Below are 19559 nucleotides of genomic sequence, written 5' to 3' on the forward strand. Positions count from 1 at the left end.
AAACTTGCAAATGCTCGCTATCTTTCTGTAAAAAACTCAGCTGACTGTCTAGAAGCATGTGGTGCAACAGTGAAAGACTCAGCAGTTGAAAAAGTGAAGAACTCTCTCACCAGATTCAAAGAATGTGCACACATTGCTGATAAATGCATCAATGCAAATAGGCATCAAGTATTAAGTCATTGTGTATGTTATCTCAGTGTCTGTGGTAGGCCAGTAGATGCATTCTAGATGTTCAGGTTATTAGAAGACACATCAGCTGCATCTGTGACATCTTAGAAGAGTTAATGCTTGTAAATCGAGCCTCAAACAGATGGTTGCTTTTGCATTTGATGGAGTTACAAACTTTTCTGGAAGACATGGTGGAGTACAAGCTTTGCTCAGAGAAACGTGTAACCCTAATCTCTCTTATACACACTGCAGAGGCTATCTACTCCAGCTAGCGCTAGTACAAGCTGAAGAATATTTAAAAGACATTAAAAAGCCATACATTTAATGGCTTTGTTATACTCTTTTTTCAGAAAGAGTCAAAAAGGACTGAACGTCTTGGAAATAAATAAAAGATACATTGGGACTAAAGTTCAAATTAGTCCAACCTGGGAAAACCTGCTGGCTTTCTCATGAGTGAACCTTGGCTGTTGTCTTAAAAATACTGCAACTGTTATTACTGGCTTTGGAAAGCATCTACCAAGATATGACAGATCTAAGTAGTGAGACTGGTGGACTACTTTTGTTACTAATTTCAGAGAAGACTATCTCCATTCTCTCTCTTGTAAGTCTATTGTTGAAACCACTTGGGTCATTAAACAATGCCATCCAAGCATCTGCTACAACAGTAGTAGATCTTTGTCCAGCAATAGAAGCTACTCGTGGATCAATCAGAGAGATATCCATTGAAAACATATTGGAAGAAGCAAAGACTTCAGTCCAGAAGTAAACTAATGAAGGCACTTAAATGAAGAGGACAAGAAGTGTTTGTTAAACCAGCTGAAAAAGTACACAGACTTGATTCTTACGAATCTACAATAGTGATTTCTGGATTCTACTCAACCTCTATGTAGCTTTTGCAGATGCTTGTCTTATAAAACACCTACAGTAGTCTATTGTGTTCTGAAAGAAGTCACTTTCTGCCTGATCATGAGCATATCATGAAGGACTGGAAGTAACGGATACACAAGAGGACATCAAGCGGTTGTGCAAAATTACAACAGGAAACCAAGAAGGATGTAGATATAGTGCTTCATAGTAGGCTTGAGTAGCCAACTTTAATTTGTGATGATTTTAAAACAAGAGTTAAATCTAATAAAATGGTCGTGAAACATTTTTCAGTTTTTACTATGGTGCCATACTGCCCACTTTTGCCCTCACAGTCTCAGTTCTCGTCGGCCCTCACCCCTCTGTTTATTCAAATACCCCCCTGTAGTGATGCAACAACTCACCAATGCAGCACCTCCTGCTGGTCGGCCTGGGAATTAGCTCTCCAGCATATGGAGCGCCCTCTGCAGACTGGTGTCTTGCCTGTCACTGGCCCCGTGTCCCTCCCAGACCCCTGTGCCCCTTTCCTTCAGGGTTCTGCCCCAGCAGTAACCCCCACGCTCTGGGTCTCCCCTCCCAGGGAACTGCCAACCCTCTAAACCCGCCTTGCCTCAGTGGCTACTGCCAGTTGTCATCCAGCCCCCTTTCCCTGTGGCAGACTGCAGTCTGTAATGGCCACTCATCACTGGCAAGGGGGTAGGACCAGCTGCCTCTGCCTGTCCCCGGGCTGCACCTCTGCAGCCCCAGTATCTTTTGGCTGTAAACAAGGCCTGCAGCCTGGTGGTTTACCAGGCTGGAGTTCTCCAGCTCCCTTTGCCCTTCCCCAGCATTGTTCCACTTCAGGTACCTTGCCCCCAGGCAGCTAGCACTTCCCATTCAGGGCTAGAGTGAGACTCCTCTTTTCCTGGCTCCCAGCCCTCTTATAAGGGCCAGCTTGGCCCTGATTGAGCTGGCCACAGCTGTGGCTGCTACTCCAATCAGCCTAGCTTGGTTGTTTTAACTCCTTTCCCCCAGCTGCAGCCCTCTCCAGGATTGCTTTAACCCCTCCAGGGCCAGAGCAGGGTGACCACTCTGCTACACCCCTCCAATTTCAATTCCTGAGGAAAGCACTGCCCATATCCCCTACTCTTCCCTATACCATTCCCCTTCCCCTCCCCACTAGCCCTGCCTCCACCCCACCCCCCATCCACTTCTCTTCCCCCCATCCTCCCTTCCCCACTGTCTCTTCCCCCACTCCCCTTTCCCCAGCTCCATTCTGCCCTTCTTGCCCTGCCCTCCTCCCGACTCCCACCATGGGCACTCACCATTGTCCAGGAAACAGGCAGGTACTAGGGCACTAGGACCCAGGTGGCCTCCCAGGACAGCTGCTCTGTCCTCCTGCTCCCCACCTAGGTCTGCCTGCTCAGCTGCAGGGCTTACTCTGCTTGGTCTGCTGGGAGGGCGGGGGCAGGGGGGGCAGGGCGCAGTGTGAGAAGGACAGTTTCCCCTCTTCCCCACCCCCTACTCCCTGCAGGCCAAGTGGTGAGGTGAGGTGTCACATGACCCTGCGTGCCTTCGCCCCACAACTCACCTCTGTTTGTGGGGGCAATGCCCTCCCTGCATCCCTCCAAACTATGCCCATGAGCATAGGGAGAAGTGGAGAGGATTGCACAGGGAGGCTATGGCACAAAGGGAGTGTGGGGATGAGGGAAGAAGGTGGGGATGGCACAGAAGCAAGCGGGGTGGAGGGTGTTTCCAGATAAGGGGCATGAGGGAAAGAATGGCTGAACAGGTAGGGTTGGAGACCATATTTAGCCCAAAATAGTATTTTTCTTGCAGTTGCAAGAAACAACATTAAGTTGAAAGATGGCAACGGTTCTTGGATACAGTCACAAGAAGTGTTTCCATTTTCAACTGAGGGCTTGTCTGGACAAGTTAACATACTTGCGAAGGCCAGAAGAGACCATTGTTATTATCTAGACTCACCTGTATAACTCAGGCCACAGAACTCCCCCAAAATAATTCCTAGAGCAGATGTTTTAGAAAAACATGCAGTCTTGATTTAAAAATTGTCAGTGATGGACAATCCACCATGACCTTTGGTAAATTGTTCCAATAGTTAATTACTCTCACTATTAAAAATTTACGTCTTATTTACATCTAATTGGTGTGTGTGCACCATTCATCAGGGCTGGCCTTACTATGAGGCAAACTGAGGCGGCCGCCTCAGGTACCAGACTGGGAGCGGGCGCCACTAGGACCCAGAGTGTAGAAAATTGTGTCTGGTGCTGCTGCATATGTATTCTCTCTGCTCTAGATGCACAGAGATGGTGGAGTGCTGTGCTGGAGGAAGGAGCGCACAACATAACATAACAGGCAGGCAGGAGAAAAGGTGAGAAGGAACAACAGAAAACAGCAGGAGCTGCAGGGAGAGAGAGGAGGAGGAGCCTCTTATGTACGTCTCTAGCACCCCCAGGACCCTGGACTGATTAATACCAGCTTCTCAGGGAGCTTCCTGTTTCCTGCTGCTTCTTTGAACCCACTTGAGGAGAACAGGCAGTCAACTGAAGTAGTAGGAGAGAGTTAGGCCCTTAAGACGCTGATATCTTCCCTCACTCAGGCCCTGCTACCAGCCTGCTTGTTTGTCTCCTTCAATTGAGTGTTGAGAGCCACTATAACTGGCACAGAACAGCAGTCATGAGTGAAAGAAGAAAACGCCCCTCTGGGGCAGCATACAGAAAAAGGAAGAAAGCAAAGGAAGCTAAGCAGGAAGGAGCTCTCCTGAGACACATAGACACAAATGTTCATGGTGAGCCTTCTGTTCCCAGTGAGGATGTGAATGGTAGGTTAGCCAGAGTGCAGGTGACCTGGCAGCTACTGCAGCACCCATATCTCCGTCTCAAATGGATGTAACAAGGCACATTCCTGAAGAAAAGTGTAGATCAGAGAAGAGTGTGGTGGAGGCACAAGAAACAGCTGCTGCTGAGTTTAGTTCCTTAAGTCTACATGATCCAGGACTGTGGACCCACTTGAGCAGTAGCCTGAGGGACTTCCTTGTACTGCATGGGCCACAGCAAGGGAAAAACTTCATGTTCTCCAAAGACAATGAAAATAGAAGTTTCCTTCTGACACATTACTGGCATGAAATCCCCAATGGTGACTAAGTGGAGAGACCATGGCTTATGTACTCAAAAACCCGGAATGCTGCATACTGTTTTTGTTGCAAACTCTTCCAGTCTAATATTCCAGCCACATTGGGTTCTACGGGAACAAAGGACTGGAAAAATCTGGCTAGAAATCTGTCATGCCATGAGAAGGCAGCAAATCAGCAGAGAGCATTCCATAGGTGGAAAGAGCTTGAGATGAGACTAAATGATAGATGATCAGCATCAAGAAAAGACTGCATCAGAGTCTCTTTACTGGCAAAATGCTCTGAAAAGGCTCATCACCATTGTGAGAATGCTTGCTACCCAAAACCTAGCACTGTGTGGCACTTCAGATCAGCTGTATGGGCCAAACAATGGAAACTTCCTTAAAATTGTGGCGCTGATTGTTGAGTTTGATGCTGTACTCCAGGAGCATCTAAGAAGAGTCACCATCCAAGAAATGTACACACACCGCTACCTTGGAAAAACAATTCAAAATGAGATCATACAGTTACTGGCAACAGAAGTCAAACAGAAGATTGTGGCAGAGTCAGCAAGATATTACTCTGTTATTCTGGCCTGCACACTTGACCTCAGCCAGACGGAACAAATGACTTTAATGGTGCGTTTTGTAGCAACAACAGAACCTAGTGAAAATGTCCCTGCAATGGTGACTGTCAGAATAGGCGCTGACTCCATGAGTGCCCTGGGGCTGGAGCACCCACAGGGAAAAATTGGTGGATGCATAGAACCCACTGGTAACTCCTCTCCCCAGCTCACCTCCGCCTCCACTCTGCCTCCACCTCCTCCCCTGAGTGCGTCGCCGGGTCTTGCTTATCTCTCCTCCTTCCTAGTGCTTCTACCGTGAAGCGGTTGATTTGTACAGCAAACCTGGGAGGGGGGGAGGAGGGGAACGCAGTGCGCTTGGGGGAGGAGGTGGGGCCAGGGTGAGGATTTGAGGAGGGGGCCAATAGGGGTGGGGAGGGGTGGAGTCAGGCCAGGGCCAGAGGTGGGGATGTGAGCACACACCAGCGCCCAATAGGGGCAGGGAGAGGGTGGAGTCAGGGCGGGGCCGCGAGCACCCACCGGCACCAACAAAAGTTGTCGCCTGTGACTGTCAGAAAACATTTTCTAGAATTTATTGACATTGATGAAACTACAGGAGCTGGTATGACAAATGTGCTTCTTAAAAAGCTGGAAGATACGGGAATTGTGATAGCTGAGATGAGAGGTCAGGGCTACGATAATGGTGCCAACATGAGAGGAAAGAACAGAGGAGTGCAGACACGGATCTGAGAGTTAAACCATCGAGCTTTTTTTGTCTCATGCAGTTCTCATTCATTGAACTTGATGGTCAGTGATGCAGCATCAGCTTCTAGTGAGGCTGCTGAATTTTTTAATGTAATTCAAAGCATCTATGTATTTTTCTCTGCATCAACTCATCGATGGCAAATTTTGAAGCAACATCTGGGAACATCCTCTCTGACACTGAAACCACTGAGTGCCACACAATGGGAAAATCGAGTGGAGGCGATAAAGCCTATCAAACATCAAATTGGGAAGATAGATGGTGCCATAGTTGCCATTATGGAGGAACTGTTTGTGGGAGAACAGTGACAGAGGGAAATGGAATCACCAGAAACATACATAACTTCAAATTTCTGTGTGGCTTAGTGTTGTGGCATGACATACTGTTTGAAATAAATATTGTAAGCAAGAGACTCCAAGGTGTTGACCTTGATATATCTGGAGCAATGGAACAACTGGACAAAGCAAAGTCTGATCGGTCAGATGAAGGATTTCAAAATGTTCTGAAGAGTGCGCAGAAGTTGGCAGAGGAATTTCACACTGAAGCTATTTTCCCACCCATTCAAGAATACAAGAGTCACTGAAGAAGAAGACATTTTGATTATGAGGCACAGGATAATACCACAAGTGACCCCAAACAACAATTCAAAGTTGAATTCTTTAACCAGGTGCTAGATTGTGCAATACAGTCAGTTGAAGAAGTTTCATGCAGTGCAAGAAACACAGCAGTATATTTGGGATGTTGTATGATATTTCAAAACTCCTAACTATAACTGAAGACCTACACCAGCAATGCAGGGCACTAGAGACAGTGTTGACACATGATGACATGCGCGATATTGATGCGAGTGATTTAGGTGATGAACTGAAAGCTCTTTCAAGATACATTTCAGCAGGATCAACTCCAAAGGCTGTTCTTGAATATATGTGCACAAATAAGATGACCACCCTCTTTCCAAATGCTTTTGTTGCTCTGTGCATACTTCTAACACTTCCTGTAACAGTTGCCAGTGGAGAACGCAGCTTCCCCACCTGAAGTTAATAAAAACACATCTACACTCCACAATGACACAAGAAAGGCTGATGGGCCTTGCAGCCACCTCAATAGAGCATGAGCTAGCCCAGACTGTGGACTTTCAGGTAGCAGTTCAAATCTTTGCAACCAAGAAGGCATGCAAAGCACCACTTCGATTATTCAAATAGATAAATATGTCAGTGTTTACTATGCAGACAAGAAAAGTTACATTTGCTGTTCAGGCGTTTGAAAGTTAAGCGTTATTTCAAATTTTTGAACAAGGCATTTTAAGTTGTTAATTCTCCTTTATTGGGGTAGGTAGCAGAGCAATACCATGAGAGGAGTAGAACAGGAAGAAGGCAGACTAGAGACCTTTCAAAGTTTTCGTCCAAATGAGGGGGTATGGGGTGTCATTTGAGCTCCCTGCCTCAGGTGCCAAAATTTTATAGTCCCATGCCTCCTGTCTCTGTTTGTCTGTAAAACCTCAGTCCTGTGCTTTGTTGCAAAGAAGGGGTGCAGATGGAGCAGGAAGAATGCATTAATTCCATGTCTTGATGTGGATGACATGGATTGGCACTAAAATTGGATGCTTTTGCTTGCTCCCGCCACCTGGCTGTCCTGCGTCCTCAGCCTTTTCTACACCAAGGAAGAGCGTCTGCATCTGGTGTTTGGTCTCAGCTCACTATAAGGTTTAGGTTTCTGAACCCCTCTGATCTCCCAGAGTCTGGGCATGTTGGTAACTCGGCAGGAGGAGGATGCCTGTCTCTGTCTGTTGGGTGCGCCCTCGGAAGGTACCTCGGCCGGGCTGCTGCTGAGTCCTCTCCCCGCCCTGGGCGCGGGGCGGGGGCTGGGAGCTCGCAGAGGAAGTGAAAGTGAAAGTAGGTACGAGGAGCGTGTGCTGGGTCCAGGGGAGCTGCTCGGTGGCGGGGGCGCTTCGCCGTGGGGGTGGGGGGAATGCAGTCTCTCGCAGGGCAGATCGGGAGCGAATGGTCCCTCCGGCCTCCGCCCCGCGGGGAGAAGTCGCAGCTGAGGAGGAGGCGCAGCCGCCACCGTCGAGCCAAGTCAGAGTCAGACCTGAGGGATGTAGCCCCCCTCCCGGCTGGGGCCCAGCTAGCCCTGCGCGGTGCTTGGCCTGCGGATCCCTCCAGGAAAGGGGGCTCAGCACGGCACTGCCTGGTGCAGATGGATACCAGGGACCGCGGTCCGCAGCCGGGACGAGGCGCGGGAAGGGAAGCGGAGCAGTTCCTGGGGTCAGGTCCGGGAGCCGGGACCCTAAAGGCCAGCTGGATAGAGGCCATGTGGGGTAAGAGAGGGAGGGGAAAAGTCTATGACTAGTGTTTGTGTGACATGCTGCCTCCTCCTAGAGCCCCTCATCGTCTTCTCCCCAGTTTGCCCTTTCACCCTCTCTGCGACTCCACCCAATCTGTCTTCAAGCTTCCCCTACAGCTTTTCGCTCTCCTCCACACCCCTGGTCTCTCCTTTCCCCTCCACTCAGTGCCTTCTTCGGCCCTCCTTCTGTCCCTCTCCCCTTCACCTCTTGCTCTTTCCTCCTCTGCCCTAGCCTGCTCTCCTTGTTCTTTTCTTGTAACAAGCAATACGTCATTAATAATGTGCAAGATAGCTTGCACTTCAGCACAGTGCAGCTGAAAGAGATAGGAGAGGAGTGAGCGGCAGGGGAAGTTTGTGTGGGGAGAGAAAGAGGCAGGCGCTGTGAGAACAGGGTCACCTCACAGGCCATCTGTGAGGGAGGGGATTCCTGGATACACGTGCTTTAGATGTCACTGCTTGAGCTGGGAATAATTGGGTTTTAGGTTTGGGGAATCAAACTGAAAAATCTGCATTCTGCCATATATTTCATGTTTTAGCAGTCTCAGATGATGACCCAGCACGCATTGTTCATTTTAAGAACACTTTCACTGCAGATTTCACAAAATGGAAAGAAGGTACCAATGTGAGATTCTAAAGATAGCTAGAGCACTCAACCCAAGATTTAAGAATCTGAAATGCCTTCCAAAATCTGAGGAAGAGGTGTGGCGCATGCTTTCAGAAGTCTTAAAACAGCAACTCTACAATGTGGAAACTACAGAACCCACACCCCCCAAAAAGAAAATCAACCTTCTGCTTAAGGTGACCAGATGTCCTGATTTTATAGGAACAGTTCTGATTTTGGGGTCTTTTTCTTATATAGGCTCCTATTACCCCCCACTCTCTGTCCCGATTTTTCACATTTGCTGTCTGGTCACCTTACTTCTGCTGGTGGCATCTGACTCAGAGAATGAAAATGAACATGCATTGGTCCTCACTGCTTTGGATTGTTATTGATCAGAACCTGTCATCAGCATGGACATGTACCCTGGAATGGTGGTTGAAGCATGAACGGATATATGAATCTTTAGCGCATCTGGCACGTGAATATCTTGCAACGCCAGCTACAACAGTGCCATGAGAATGTCTGTTCTCACTTTCAGGTGACATTGTAAACAAGAAGTGGGCAGCATTATCTCCTGCACATGTAAACAACCTTGTTTGTCTGAGCAGTTGGCTGAAGAAGAAGTAGGACTGAGTGGACTTTCAGGCTCTAAAATTGTAAAATGTTTTTTTTTTTGAATGCAGGTTTTTTTGTACATACTTCTACATTTATAAGTTCAGCTTTCATGATAAAGAGATTGCACAGTACTTGTATTAGATGAATTGAAAAATACTATTTCTTTTGTTTTTTTTCAGTGCAAATACTTGAAATCAAACATAAATATAAAGTGAGCACTGTATACTTTGTATTCTGTGTTGTAATTGAAATCAATAGATATGAAAATGTAGAAAACATCCAAAATATTTAAATAAATGGTATTCTATCATTATTTAACAGTACAATTAATTGCACGATAAATCACGATTAATTTTTTTTAATCGCATGATCAATCGCAATTAATTTTTTAAATCACTTGACAACCCTACTATTATCCTTCAGTATAACATGGATTCCACTCTTTGGGATAGAGAGGGATGTATGTTGTAGGGAGTGGACTGAGGTAGGGGAGACCTGGTCTCTAGCATCTCAGTTGCCCATCCTTCTAAGAGGAGAGGTACTCTATTAATGAGTCATTCTCTAGCTAACGGTTCTGTAGGAAACCACACATTCACAGAGGCAAACACTTCAAATTTTGAGTGCCTAAAGTTAGACACCTACATCCATATTTAGGCCTTATTTTCAGAGGTACCAAGCATCAGCAGTTCCCATTGACTTCTGTGAAAGTTGTAGCTGCTCAGGACCTCTGAAAATCAGGTCACTTATTTGGGTGCCTAAATATGGATGTAGTTTGAATCCATGTTTGATTTTTTTTTTTTAATGACCAAGTCTCTAAACCCGTCAGTTCTATACATGTTTAATTCACTGAAGCTTCTCAACTCTCTTCTTTTCAGGCCTCTGCTTACACCTCTGGTTCTGGAGACGAGTTGCTGGAATTTTGATTGCTGTTCCTGTGATTTTACTCTTGATCTGGTTTAGCTGGAGTAAGTGCATTTAAGACAAACTGATGTTGGAAAGGCAAAACAATATCTTTTTCCTCCTTCCCACCTCAGAGCCTTCTGACTGCTATGAGGATGAGAGAGATCTACTATTTATCCCCCTCTTCCCCACAACCTAATGGCTACTCTGATGGAGGAGAAAGGTATCCTTACCTTTCCCCCAGGCTTCTGTTTCTGGGTCCCTCTCAGACAGTAGCCCAAAACGTGTAACCCTTTCTTGACTGTATTCAGTCAACACACTTAAAATCTCTACACCAGCATATGAAGTGCAAATCTTGCCCAGAGCAACAAGCTGTCCATTTCACCCTGCTCACTGTGTCATTCCCCACCCCCGAGTACAACATGGACTGTGGGACTGCTGTGCCCCCTTTAACTCTCTGGCTCAGGATACCTCAAACTGCTCTGCTTGTGACAAGCAGCCCCTTCAGGCTTTGCTCTCACACAACTATTAGCATGTGAAGGCACACCCAAAGTTACATGCAGGCTCTCACAGCCTCCCATGAACTGTACACAGGGAGACACTAATAAATCCCTGCAGCTTTGCACCCCAGTAAGATGCCATCGTACACTGCTCAAGGCTTCCTTGGACAGTGCAAGCTCATAAGTCTGTCATTTTATGAAAGAAAATTCATATGCACCAGCCCTTGTTAACCTGAGCTGAGATTCCGTAAGCATTTCAATCAAAAATATACTGGCTGAGATAAAACATTAAACAAGTTTATTAACTACAGAAAGCTAGATTTTAAATGTTTAAAAATGTTAAGTGTAGCTGTCAGAGTTAGTTACATAAGAAATAAAAGGTAAAATCCTAAACTTTATCAGACTAAGCAAGATTTGAATCAAAGAGTTTTTCTCACCTTACTGGATGTTATAGGCAGAATACAGTTCACAGTTCATATTAACTAGAAAGCCTAGTTAGGACCATCCCTTCTCCCTGGTTCAAGGAGGCTTCCTTTTTGCTTCCAAACGATCTTGTTTCCAGGTGTTGAGATGGGAGAAGAGAGAAGTGGTCTGGTGATGTCACTGTCCCTGAGTTTATACTGTCCTCCAGGTGCCTGGAAAAGTACTGGCTCTAACATGGAGTCTTGGATCACATGTCCTGGTGTGCCTTACTAAGTCAGCAGTTATTCATTGCCTATGTACTCTTTGAGGAAGTCTTCAGGAGGGGCCCACCGGGAGAGTAGATTCTCATTAATGGGCCATCAACACATTGCTGGCTAGCACTGTTGAAAATCTGTCATCTAGGTGTTAGTTGGCCTTTGTTACCACTGAAAGGCTAGCTGTGGGTGTTTCTCAAACTCAACATACTTCACTAACAAACATGTAGCAAAACTTCATAAGTTTACATACAATGTTAATACATACAATTCAACAGGATAGTAAATAGATCATGACTTTTCAAATAATACTTCACAAGGCATACTTATAGACTCATAGATTCATAGACTCTAGGACTGGAAGGGACCTCGAGAGGTCATCGAGTCCAGTCCCCTGCCCTCATGGCAGGACCAAATACTGTCTAGACCATCCCTGATAGACATTTATCTAACCTACTCTTAAATATCTCCAGAGATGGAGATTCCACAACCTCCCTAGGCAATTTATTCCAGTGTTTAACTACCCTGACAGTTAGGAACTTTTTCCTAATGTCCAACCTAAATCTCCCTTGCTGCAGTTTAAGCCCATTGCTTCTTGTTCTATCATTAGAGGCTAAGGTGAACAAGTTTTCTCCCTCCTCCTGATGACACCCTTTTAGATACCTGAAAACTGCTATCATGTCCCCTCTTGGTCTTCTCATTTCCAAACTAAATAAACCCAATTCTTTCAGCCTTCCTTCGTAGATCATGTTCTCAAGACCTTTAATCATTCTTGTTGCTCTTCTCTGGACCCTCTCCAATTTCTCCACATCTTTCTTGAAATGCAGTGCCCAGAACTGGACACAATACTCCAGTTGAGGACTAACCAGCACAGAGTAGAGCGGAAGAATGACTTCCTGTGTCTTGTTTACAACACACCTGTTAATGCATCCCAGAATCACGTTTGCTTTTTTTGAAACAGTATCACACTGTTGACTCATATTTAGCTTGTGGTCCACTATGACCCCTAGATCTCTTTCTGCCATACTTCTTCCTAGACAGTCTCTTCCCATTCTGTATGTGTGAAACTGTTCCTTCCTAAGTGGAGCACTTTGCATTTGTCATTATTGAACTTCATCCTGTTTACCTCAGACCATTTCTCCAATTTGTCCAGATCATTTTGAATTTTGACCTGTCCTCCAAAGCAGTTGCAATCCCTCCCAGTTTGGTATCGTCTGCAAACTTAATAAGCGTACTTTCTATGCCAACATCTAAGTCGTTGATGAAGATATTGAACAGAGCCAGTCCCAAAACATAGTTATCACAAAACATATTCATATAACCGTGGCAAATGTGGGGGTACCAGGGTGCTATTTTGAGATATAGTGCTTCAGTCTGCTGCTTAGAGCTTTCACAAGCATCTGCAGAGCGAAATTGACCTGATTCATGTCAGTTCCACTGCTGCCCTCATGTCTTTGAATAAAAACAGTGTAAACTGATCAGGCTGGTCAGTTTGTTACTGTACTTCAGCTTGGCAAAGGTGTGAGGAGCAGCAGAGGCACTGGAACTGTTTGTCAACAGACTTAGGAAGACAGCACCGTATTGGTTACACTTGGTTTCAGTTTGGAAGGTTTCCTGGCTTCAGCCAGAGAAGCTAAGAGCAGAGAGTCAGATTCACCATTTTGTGTCAAGCTAGGTTTATGTCTGCTCTGAGTTGCTGTATCAGTGCAAATCACCAAGGATGCCAGTGAATCAGGCCTTTAATGAAAACTTAGGTTCAGCAGAAGTTGATGGTATTTTCCTGGGAAAGTTTCCTATGCATTCTTGGTGACTAGACAAATGGACTTTTCAAGCTCTCTCAAAGCATTTCATCTTCAAACTGCTTAGCTACTATTTACTCTTGGTAAATATTATAATTCCTAGTTTATAGATGGAGAAACTGAGGCAGAGGTGTCAAGTGACTTGCTCAAGGTCACACAGTAAATCAGTGGCTCAGGCAGATTGGAACTTGAGCTCTTGGCTCCCAATCTTGTCTTCAATTTACTAGACTGCATCTGATTTTCCACTTTTCCCCATCACTGTGTCTAACTAGTAATAAAGGCCCAGATCCTCAAAGGCCCAGATTTAGACTTCCAACTTCCATTAATTTCAGTAGAAGTTAGGGGCCTAAATACCTTTGTGAAACTGGGCAAACGTGCCTGTATTGCTGTGCAAAATTTGATACTATTTCTAATCTGATATTAAAATTTTAGCTAAACAGAATCAATGCTTCTCGTCAATTTTTAAATTAGAACTGTCTTTAATTTAAATAGAGTGCTTTCCAAGCTCTGTCTTTAATAAGGCCATTAAAAAAATAATACCAGTCCTGATATTTAACAAAACAGCCCAAAAATTGTTCTCCTTCTCAGGTCCTCCTAACCTGCTTGTGGTGCCATATTCTAAATAAATAAATTGCTGCTTCATCATGTAGGTCATTCAAAGGTTTGCAACATTCATAACTTTTTAGAATTAATGTTTATTTCAGCTTAATCCTACATACTTAACTGCATTAAGAGATGTTATTGAGTTGCAGTCAAGCACTCAAAAGTCAGTAAATGCCAGTATTATGATTGTCTGTGCAACTTAATTCTGCCACCTTCTGCATATATATTATGATACAGTCTTTAATGATGTGATCACATACTATTTTTTCCCTGGGACCCCAGCCTCATTCAGTATCCAGTATGGTAGGTGGGCAGGTAGTGAGGCAGCTGTTCAATATTTTTATTCTCATTATTTAATTATTAGTGTACACTATCCAAAGCCTGCAGTGAATAAAACATTATTCGTTTCCTGGTAGTCTGTAGTTGAGCACTTGTCACTGTACTATCTGAGGACCTCGCAAACATTGAGAAATTTCTCTCTACAGTGAGGTAGAAGGGCATTATGATCTCCATTTTACAGATGGGGTGATTGAGACAGACTTGCCTGAGACCACACAGTGTATCAGTGGCAGAACCAGACTTAAAATTTAGGACCGCTTCACTCCCAGCCTTGTTTTCATTCCTTCAGACCATGCTGCCTTACTGTCAAGCATCCACTGACTTTAATTGCAGTTACGGGTGCTCAGCACTTCTGCAAATCAGACCTCAGGTGTCTTGGTTGGGCATCCAGAAAATGAGAAACATGTCATTAATAGTCACCTGCAAAATTTTTGGTTTAAGTGCCTTGTTCAACATCACATAAGAGTCCCATGGCAGAGCTAAAGATAGAAATGAGTTTGCCTATTTGGCATTCACCTGCTTTACCTATAATACCATCCTCTCCACACATTTGCTAACTTCTAGAGCAAGTGAGGTAGGGATCCCACATGCAGCCTAATTTACTACACAACCCTGATTCATTTTCTGATCATTATCCATCAGTTGCACTGACGGAGACAGGGACCTGTAAAAAAAAAGAGTATGTGATCGTGTAATTAAACATTGTATCATAATGCATATGCACAAGAAGGCCAAATTAAGGTTACATGGGCCACCTAAGTTCTGGCATTTTCTAGGTTATGAGTGCTTTCCTTTTGCAACCTAAATAATGGTCTTTTAACATAGACTTAAGGTCAGAAGGGATCATCATGATAATCTAGACTGACCTCCTGCACGTAGCAGGCCACAGAACCTCACCCATCCACTCCTGTAATAGACCCGTAGTTGCTGTTATCATCAAATTATGGTTTAAAGACTTCAAGTTACAGAGAATCCACCATTTACACTAGTTTAAACCTCACTGAAAGTCAGTGGGACGTAGCCTTTTAATAGTAGGTTCTTTTAAAAGTGATTTTAATGGGAGTTAGGCCCCCAACCTGTTTAGGTGATTTTGAAAAGATCACTGTAAGTGCCAAAATCAATTTGAACATTTTACTCAATGTGTTTATCTCACAATCTCAAATCCCTTCCAATGCCCCAAAGCCCCAAATATTCTGCAGTCAGCTGTCTGCCCTCCCATGTTCTGCCAACTTTTAGCTGTGTATTTTCAATACAGAAATTTACAGCCCATTGCCAGTTGATAATTTAGGGAGAAAATAAAATAAATTAAATTTAATATTTTAAATAATTAACAGAAGATATTGTATTGCATTGTTCAGTTTAATCTTTAATTCAATACAAGCTTCCATTTTTTAATATATTAGAAGTTGCAGCAGAATTTCCAGGTTGTTGTAGCAGTAGCACAGACACCAAAGTTCCTTGCCACAGAATGTAGAACCAGCTTGCTGTGGTGTTCTTAGAGAATAGTGAATAAAACACACAGTTTTATGTATTTGCTATGTACTAGGATAGTAATATTCACTTCATTTCAAATAAAGGTCTTCCCATATTGCCTCACCTGGAGCCATGCCGTGATGACTGGCTATACTACAGAAAGAAATGTTATTACCTCTCAGAAGATCAAGCAGACTGGGATTCCAGTCAAAGCTTCTGCTCTGCACATGGGGCTTCTCTTGCTGTGATTGAAAGCCAACAAGAAATGGTAAAGTTTCCATCCTTCTGATACAGCGTCTCTTCCCTTACTCCAATGATTCCTGTAATTTCATCACTCTTCCCCCTTCCTTCTCTCTCCCTTCCACCCCCACTCCCTATACACCCTGGAATATCAGAATATGCTAGAATCCAACATAACATGTGACAGAATTGTTTGTCACTAACAATGAAGTCAAATCACAAACATTATGTTCAGTGACATATAGGTTGTTTTCCATTAGCATCCATTACAGAAGCACATTCATGTTCTGAGATGGGGTGGAAGGAGTTTTCAGAAATTAAAACTGCAAAGTGGGCACGAATTAAAAGTAACCATTAAAGGAAATAAAAATTTGAGATGGACTTTTTTGTGTTTCTTTTTTAATGAACAAAAAGGGCCAAATGTTGTTTTTTTAATAATAATTTTTTGCTTATTAGAAATTTATCTTGTACTCCTAAAGTCAGTGTGAGGTTTGCAATTTGACTTCAGTGAGTGCAGGATCCGAATTTAGATCTGATCTACCCAGAAAGAAAATAGAATGAAATGGTGAAAATCAAGAAAGAAAATTGAACAATTGGGAAAAGTAAGGGATATTTGTTCTATATTTCTCAACTTTTATGCTGGTGTAACTTTACTGAAATCAGTGGAGTTATTCTGGCATAAAACTCCATCAAGACAATGGTGAATCAGGTCCAGTGTACTTAAACACTGTAATCTCTTAATCTAGAGATGTATTTACTTAGATTTCTCCACCCAAAAAATTAGAGTGTTTTGGGGCACTCTGGTCTCCCTGAAAAAACCTTCCCTGGGGACCCCAAGACCCAAATCCCTTGAGTCTCACAACAAAGGGAAATAATCCTTTTTCCCTTCCCCCCTCCAGGTACTCCTGGAGAGATACACAGACACAAGCTCTGTGAAACTACACAGAGACTCCCCCCTCTCTGTTCCCAATCCTGGAAACAAAAGTACTTTCCTCTTCACCCAGAGGAAATGCAAAATCAGGCTAGCAATCCAACACACAGATCTCCCCTTGATTTCTTCCTCCCACCAATTCCCTGGTGAGTACAGACTTAATTTCCCTGAAGTAAAGAAAACTCCAACAGGTCTTAAAAGAAAGCTTTATATAAAAAAGAAAGAAAAATACATACAAATGTGCTCTCTGTATTAAGATGATACAACACAGGGTCAATTGCTTAAAAGAATATTGAATAAACAGCCTTATTCAAAAAGAAGACAAATCAAAGCACTCCAGCACTTATATTCATGCGAATACCAAAGAAAAGAAACCATATAACTTACTATCTGATCTCTTTGTCCTTACACTTAGAAACAGAAGATTAGAAAACAGAACTACTTCTCCAAAGCTCAGAGACAGCAGGCAGACAGACAAAAGACTCAGACACACAATTCCCTCCACCCAAAGTTGAAAAAATCCGGTTTCCTGATTGGTTCTCTGGTCAGGTGTTTCAGGTGAAAGAGACATTAACCCTTAGCTATCTGTTTATGACACATGTGACAAAGTTCCTCCTCTACCTTGATGGGTCCTACGCTCATTGGCAGATTTGCTCACCTCAGTGATCTTCCCCACAGTCTGGTCAACTTCTCCTGTGTCTGATCAGGAGTTGGGAGGTTTGGGGGGAACTTGGGCCCGCTCTCTACTCCGGGTTCTAGCCCAGAGCCCTGTGGATTGCAGCTGTCTATAGTGCCTCCTGTAACAGCTGCATGACAGCTACAACTCCCTGGGCTACTTCCCCATGGCCTCCTCCAAAAACCTTCTTTATCCTCACCACAGGACCTTCCTCTTGGTGTCTGATACTGCTTGTAATCCTTAGTCCTCCAGCAGAACACCCTCTCACTCTCGGCTCCTTGCACCTCCTGCTCCCAGCTCCTCACACACACTTCCTCTCCTCTGGTTCCCCCTCACCTGACTGGAGTGAGCTCCTTTTTAAACCCAGGTGCCCTGATTAGCCTACCTTGATTGGCTGCAGGTGATCTAATCAGCCTGTCTGCCTTAATTGGTTCTAGCAGGACCCTGATTACTCTAGTGAAGCCCCTACTCTGATCACTCAGGGAACAGAAAACTACTCATCCAGTGACCAGTATATTTGCCCTCTACCAGAATCCTGTACCCCACTGGTTTGGGTCTGTCACAGTCATGTGAGACAGTATCAAAAGCCTTACTAAAGTCATGATATACCACACTGACCACTTCCAGAAGGCATGTTACCCTGTCAAAGAAAGCTATTAGGTTGTTTTGACAGATTTTGTTCTTGACAAAGCCATGCTGACTGTTATTTATCACCTTAGGAGTTGGTCCAAGAGGTAACTATAGCCGGACCGCTTGCAAATAGTGACCATAACATAATAACATTTAACATCCCTGTGGTGGGAAGAACATCTCAACAGCCCAACACTGTGGCATTTAACTTCAAAAGGGGGAACTATACAAAAATGAGGGGGTTAGTTAAACAAAAGTTAAAAGGTACAGTGACTAAAGTGAAATCCCTGCAAGCTGCATGGGCACTTTTTAAAGACACCGTAATAGAGGCTCAACTTCAATGTATACCCCAAATCAAGAAACACAGTAAAAGAACTAAAAAAGAGCTACCGTGGCTTAACAAACATGTAAAAGAAGCAGTGAGAGATAAAAAGACTTCCTTTAAAAAGTGGAAGTCAAATCCTAATGAGGCAAATAGAAAGGAGCATAAACACTGCCAAATTAAGTGCAAGAGTGTAATAAGAAAAGCCAAAGAGGAATTTGAAGAACGGCTAGCCAAAAACTCCAGAGGCAATAACAAAATGTTTTTTAAGTACATCAGAAGCAGGAAGCTTGCGAAACAACCAGTGGGGCCCCTTGAGGATTGAAATACAAAAGGAGTGCTTAAAGACGATAAAGTGATTGTGGAGAAACTAAATGGATTCTTTGCTTCAGTCTTCACGGTTGAGGATATTAGGGAGATTCCCAAACCTGAACTGGCTTTTGTAGGTGACAAATCTGAGGAACTGTCACAGATTGAAGTGTCACTAGAGGAGGTTTTGGAATTAATTGATAAACTCAACATTAACAAGTTACCGGGACCTGATGGCATTCACCCAAGAGTTCTGAAAGAACTCAAATGTGAAGTTGCAGAGCTATTAACTAAGGTTTGTAACCTGTCCTTTAAATTGGCTTCGATACCCAATGACTGGAAGTTAGCTAATGTAACACCAATATTTAAAAAGGGCTCTAGAGGTGATCCCAGCAATTACAGACCGGTAAGTCTAACGTTGGTACCGGGCAGATTAGTCGAAACAATAGTTAAGAATAAAATTGTCAGACACATAGAAAAACATAAACTGTTGAGCAATAGTCAACATGGTTTCTGTAAAGGGAAATCATGTCTTATTAATCTATTAGAGTTCTTTGAAGGGATCAACAAACATGTGGACAAGGGGGATCCAGCGGACATAGTGTACTTAGATTTCCAGAAAGCCTTTGACAAAGTCCCTCACCAAAGGCTGTTACGTAAATTAAGCTGTCATGGGATAAAAGGGAAGGTCCTTTCATGGATTGAGAACTGGTTAAAAGACAGGGAACAAAAGGTAGGAATTAATGGTAAATTCTCAGAATGGAGAGGGGTAACTAGTGGTGTTCCCCAAGGGTCAGTCCAAGGAACAATGCTATTCAATTTATTCATAAATGATTTAGAGAAAGGGGTAAACAGTGAGGTGGCAAAGTTTGCAGATGATACTAAACTGCTCAAGATAGTTAAGACCAAAGCAGATTGTGAAGAACTTCAAAAAGATCTCACAAAACTAAGTGATTGGGCAACAAAATGGCAAATGAAATTTAATGTGGATAAATGTAAAGTAATGCACATTGGAAAAATAACCCCAACTAAACATACAATATGATGGGGGCTAATTTAGCTACAGTGAGTCAGGAAAAGATCTTGGAGTCATCGTGGATAGTTCTCTGAAGATGTCCACGCAGTGTGCAGAGGC

At 43.8% G+C, this 19559-nt stretch overlaps 1 protein-coding gene across 1 annotated transcript; it reads left to right on the forward strand.

Moving 5' to 3' along the window:
* Positions 1-7373: 7373 nt before the first annotated feature.
* On the forward strand, positions 7374-15905 carry LOC115636860 (C-type lectin domain family 2 member L-like). Its single transcript, XM_030537509.1, has 3 exons — positions 7374-7783; positions 9901-9990; positions 15421-15905. The coding sequence occupies exons 1-3, from the start codon at positions 7435-7437 to the stop codon at positions 15603-15605; spliced, it is 624 nt and encodes a 207-aa protein (XP_030393369.1). The 5' UTR covers positions 7374-7434; the 3' UTR covers positions 15606-15905.
* Positions 15906-19559: the final 3654 nt, after the last annotated feature.

This window comes from Gopherus evgoodei, chromosome 1 (genome assembly GCF_007399415.2).
Source record: "Gopherus evgoodei ecotype Sinaloan lineage chromosome 1, rGopEvg1_v1.p, whole genome shotgun sequence".
Lineage (NCBI taxonomy): Eukaryota > Metazoa > Chordata > Testudines > Testudinidae > Gopherus > Gopherus evgoodei.

Coding starts and splice junctions, on each gene's coding strand:
- LOC115636860 (XM_030537509.1), top strand. CDS start 7,435: ATGCAGTCTCTCGCAGGGCAGATCGGGAGCGAATGGTCCCTCCGGCCT. Junction 7,784..9,900: donor CTGGATAGAGGCCATGTGGG/GTAAGAGAGGGA, acceptor TCTTCTTTTCAG/GCCTCTGCTTACACCTCTGG. Junction 9,991..15,420: donor CTTGATCTGGTTTAGCTGGA/GTAAGTGCATTT, acceptor TTTCAAATAAAG/GTCTTCCCATATTGCCTCAC.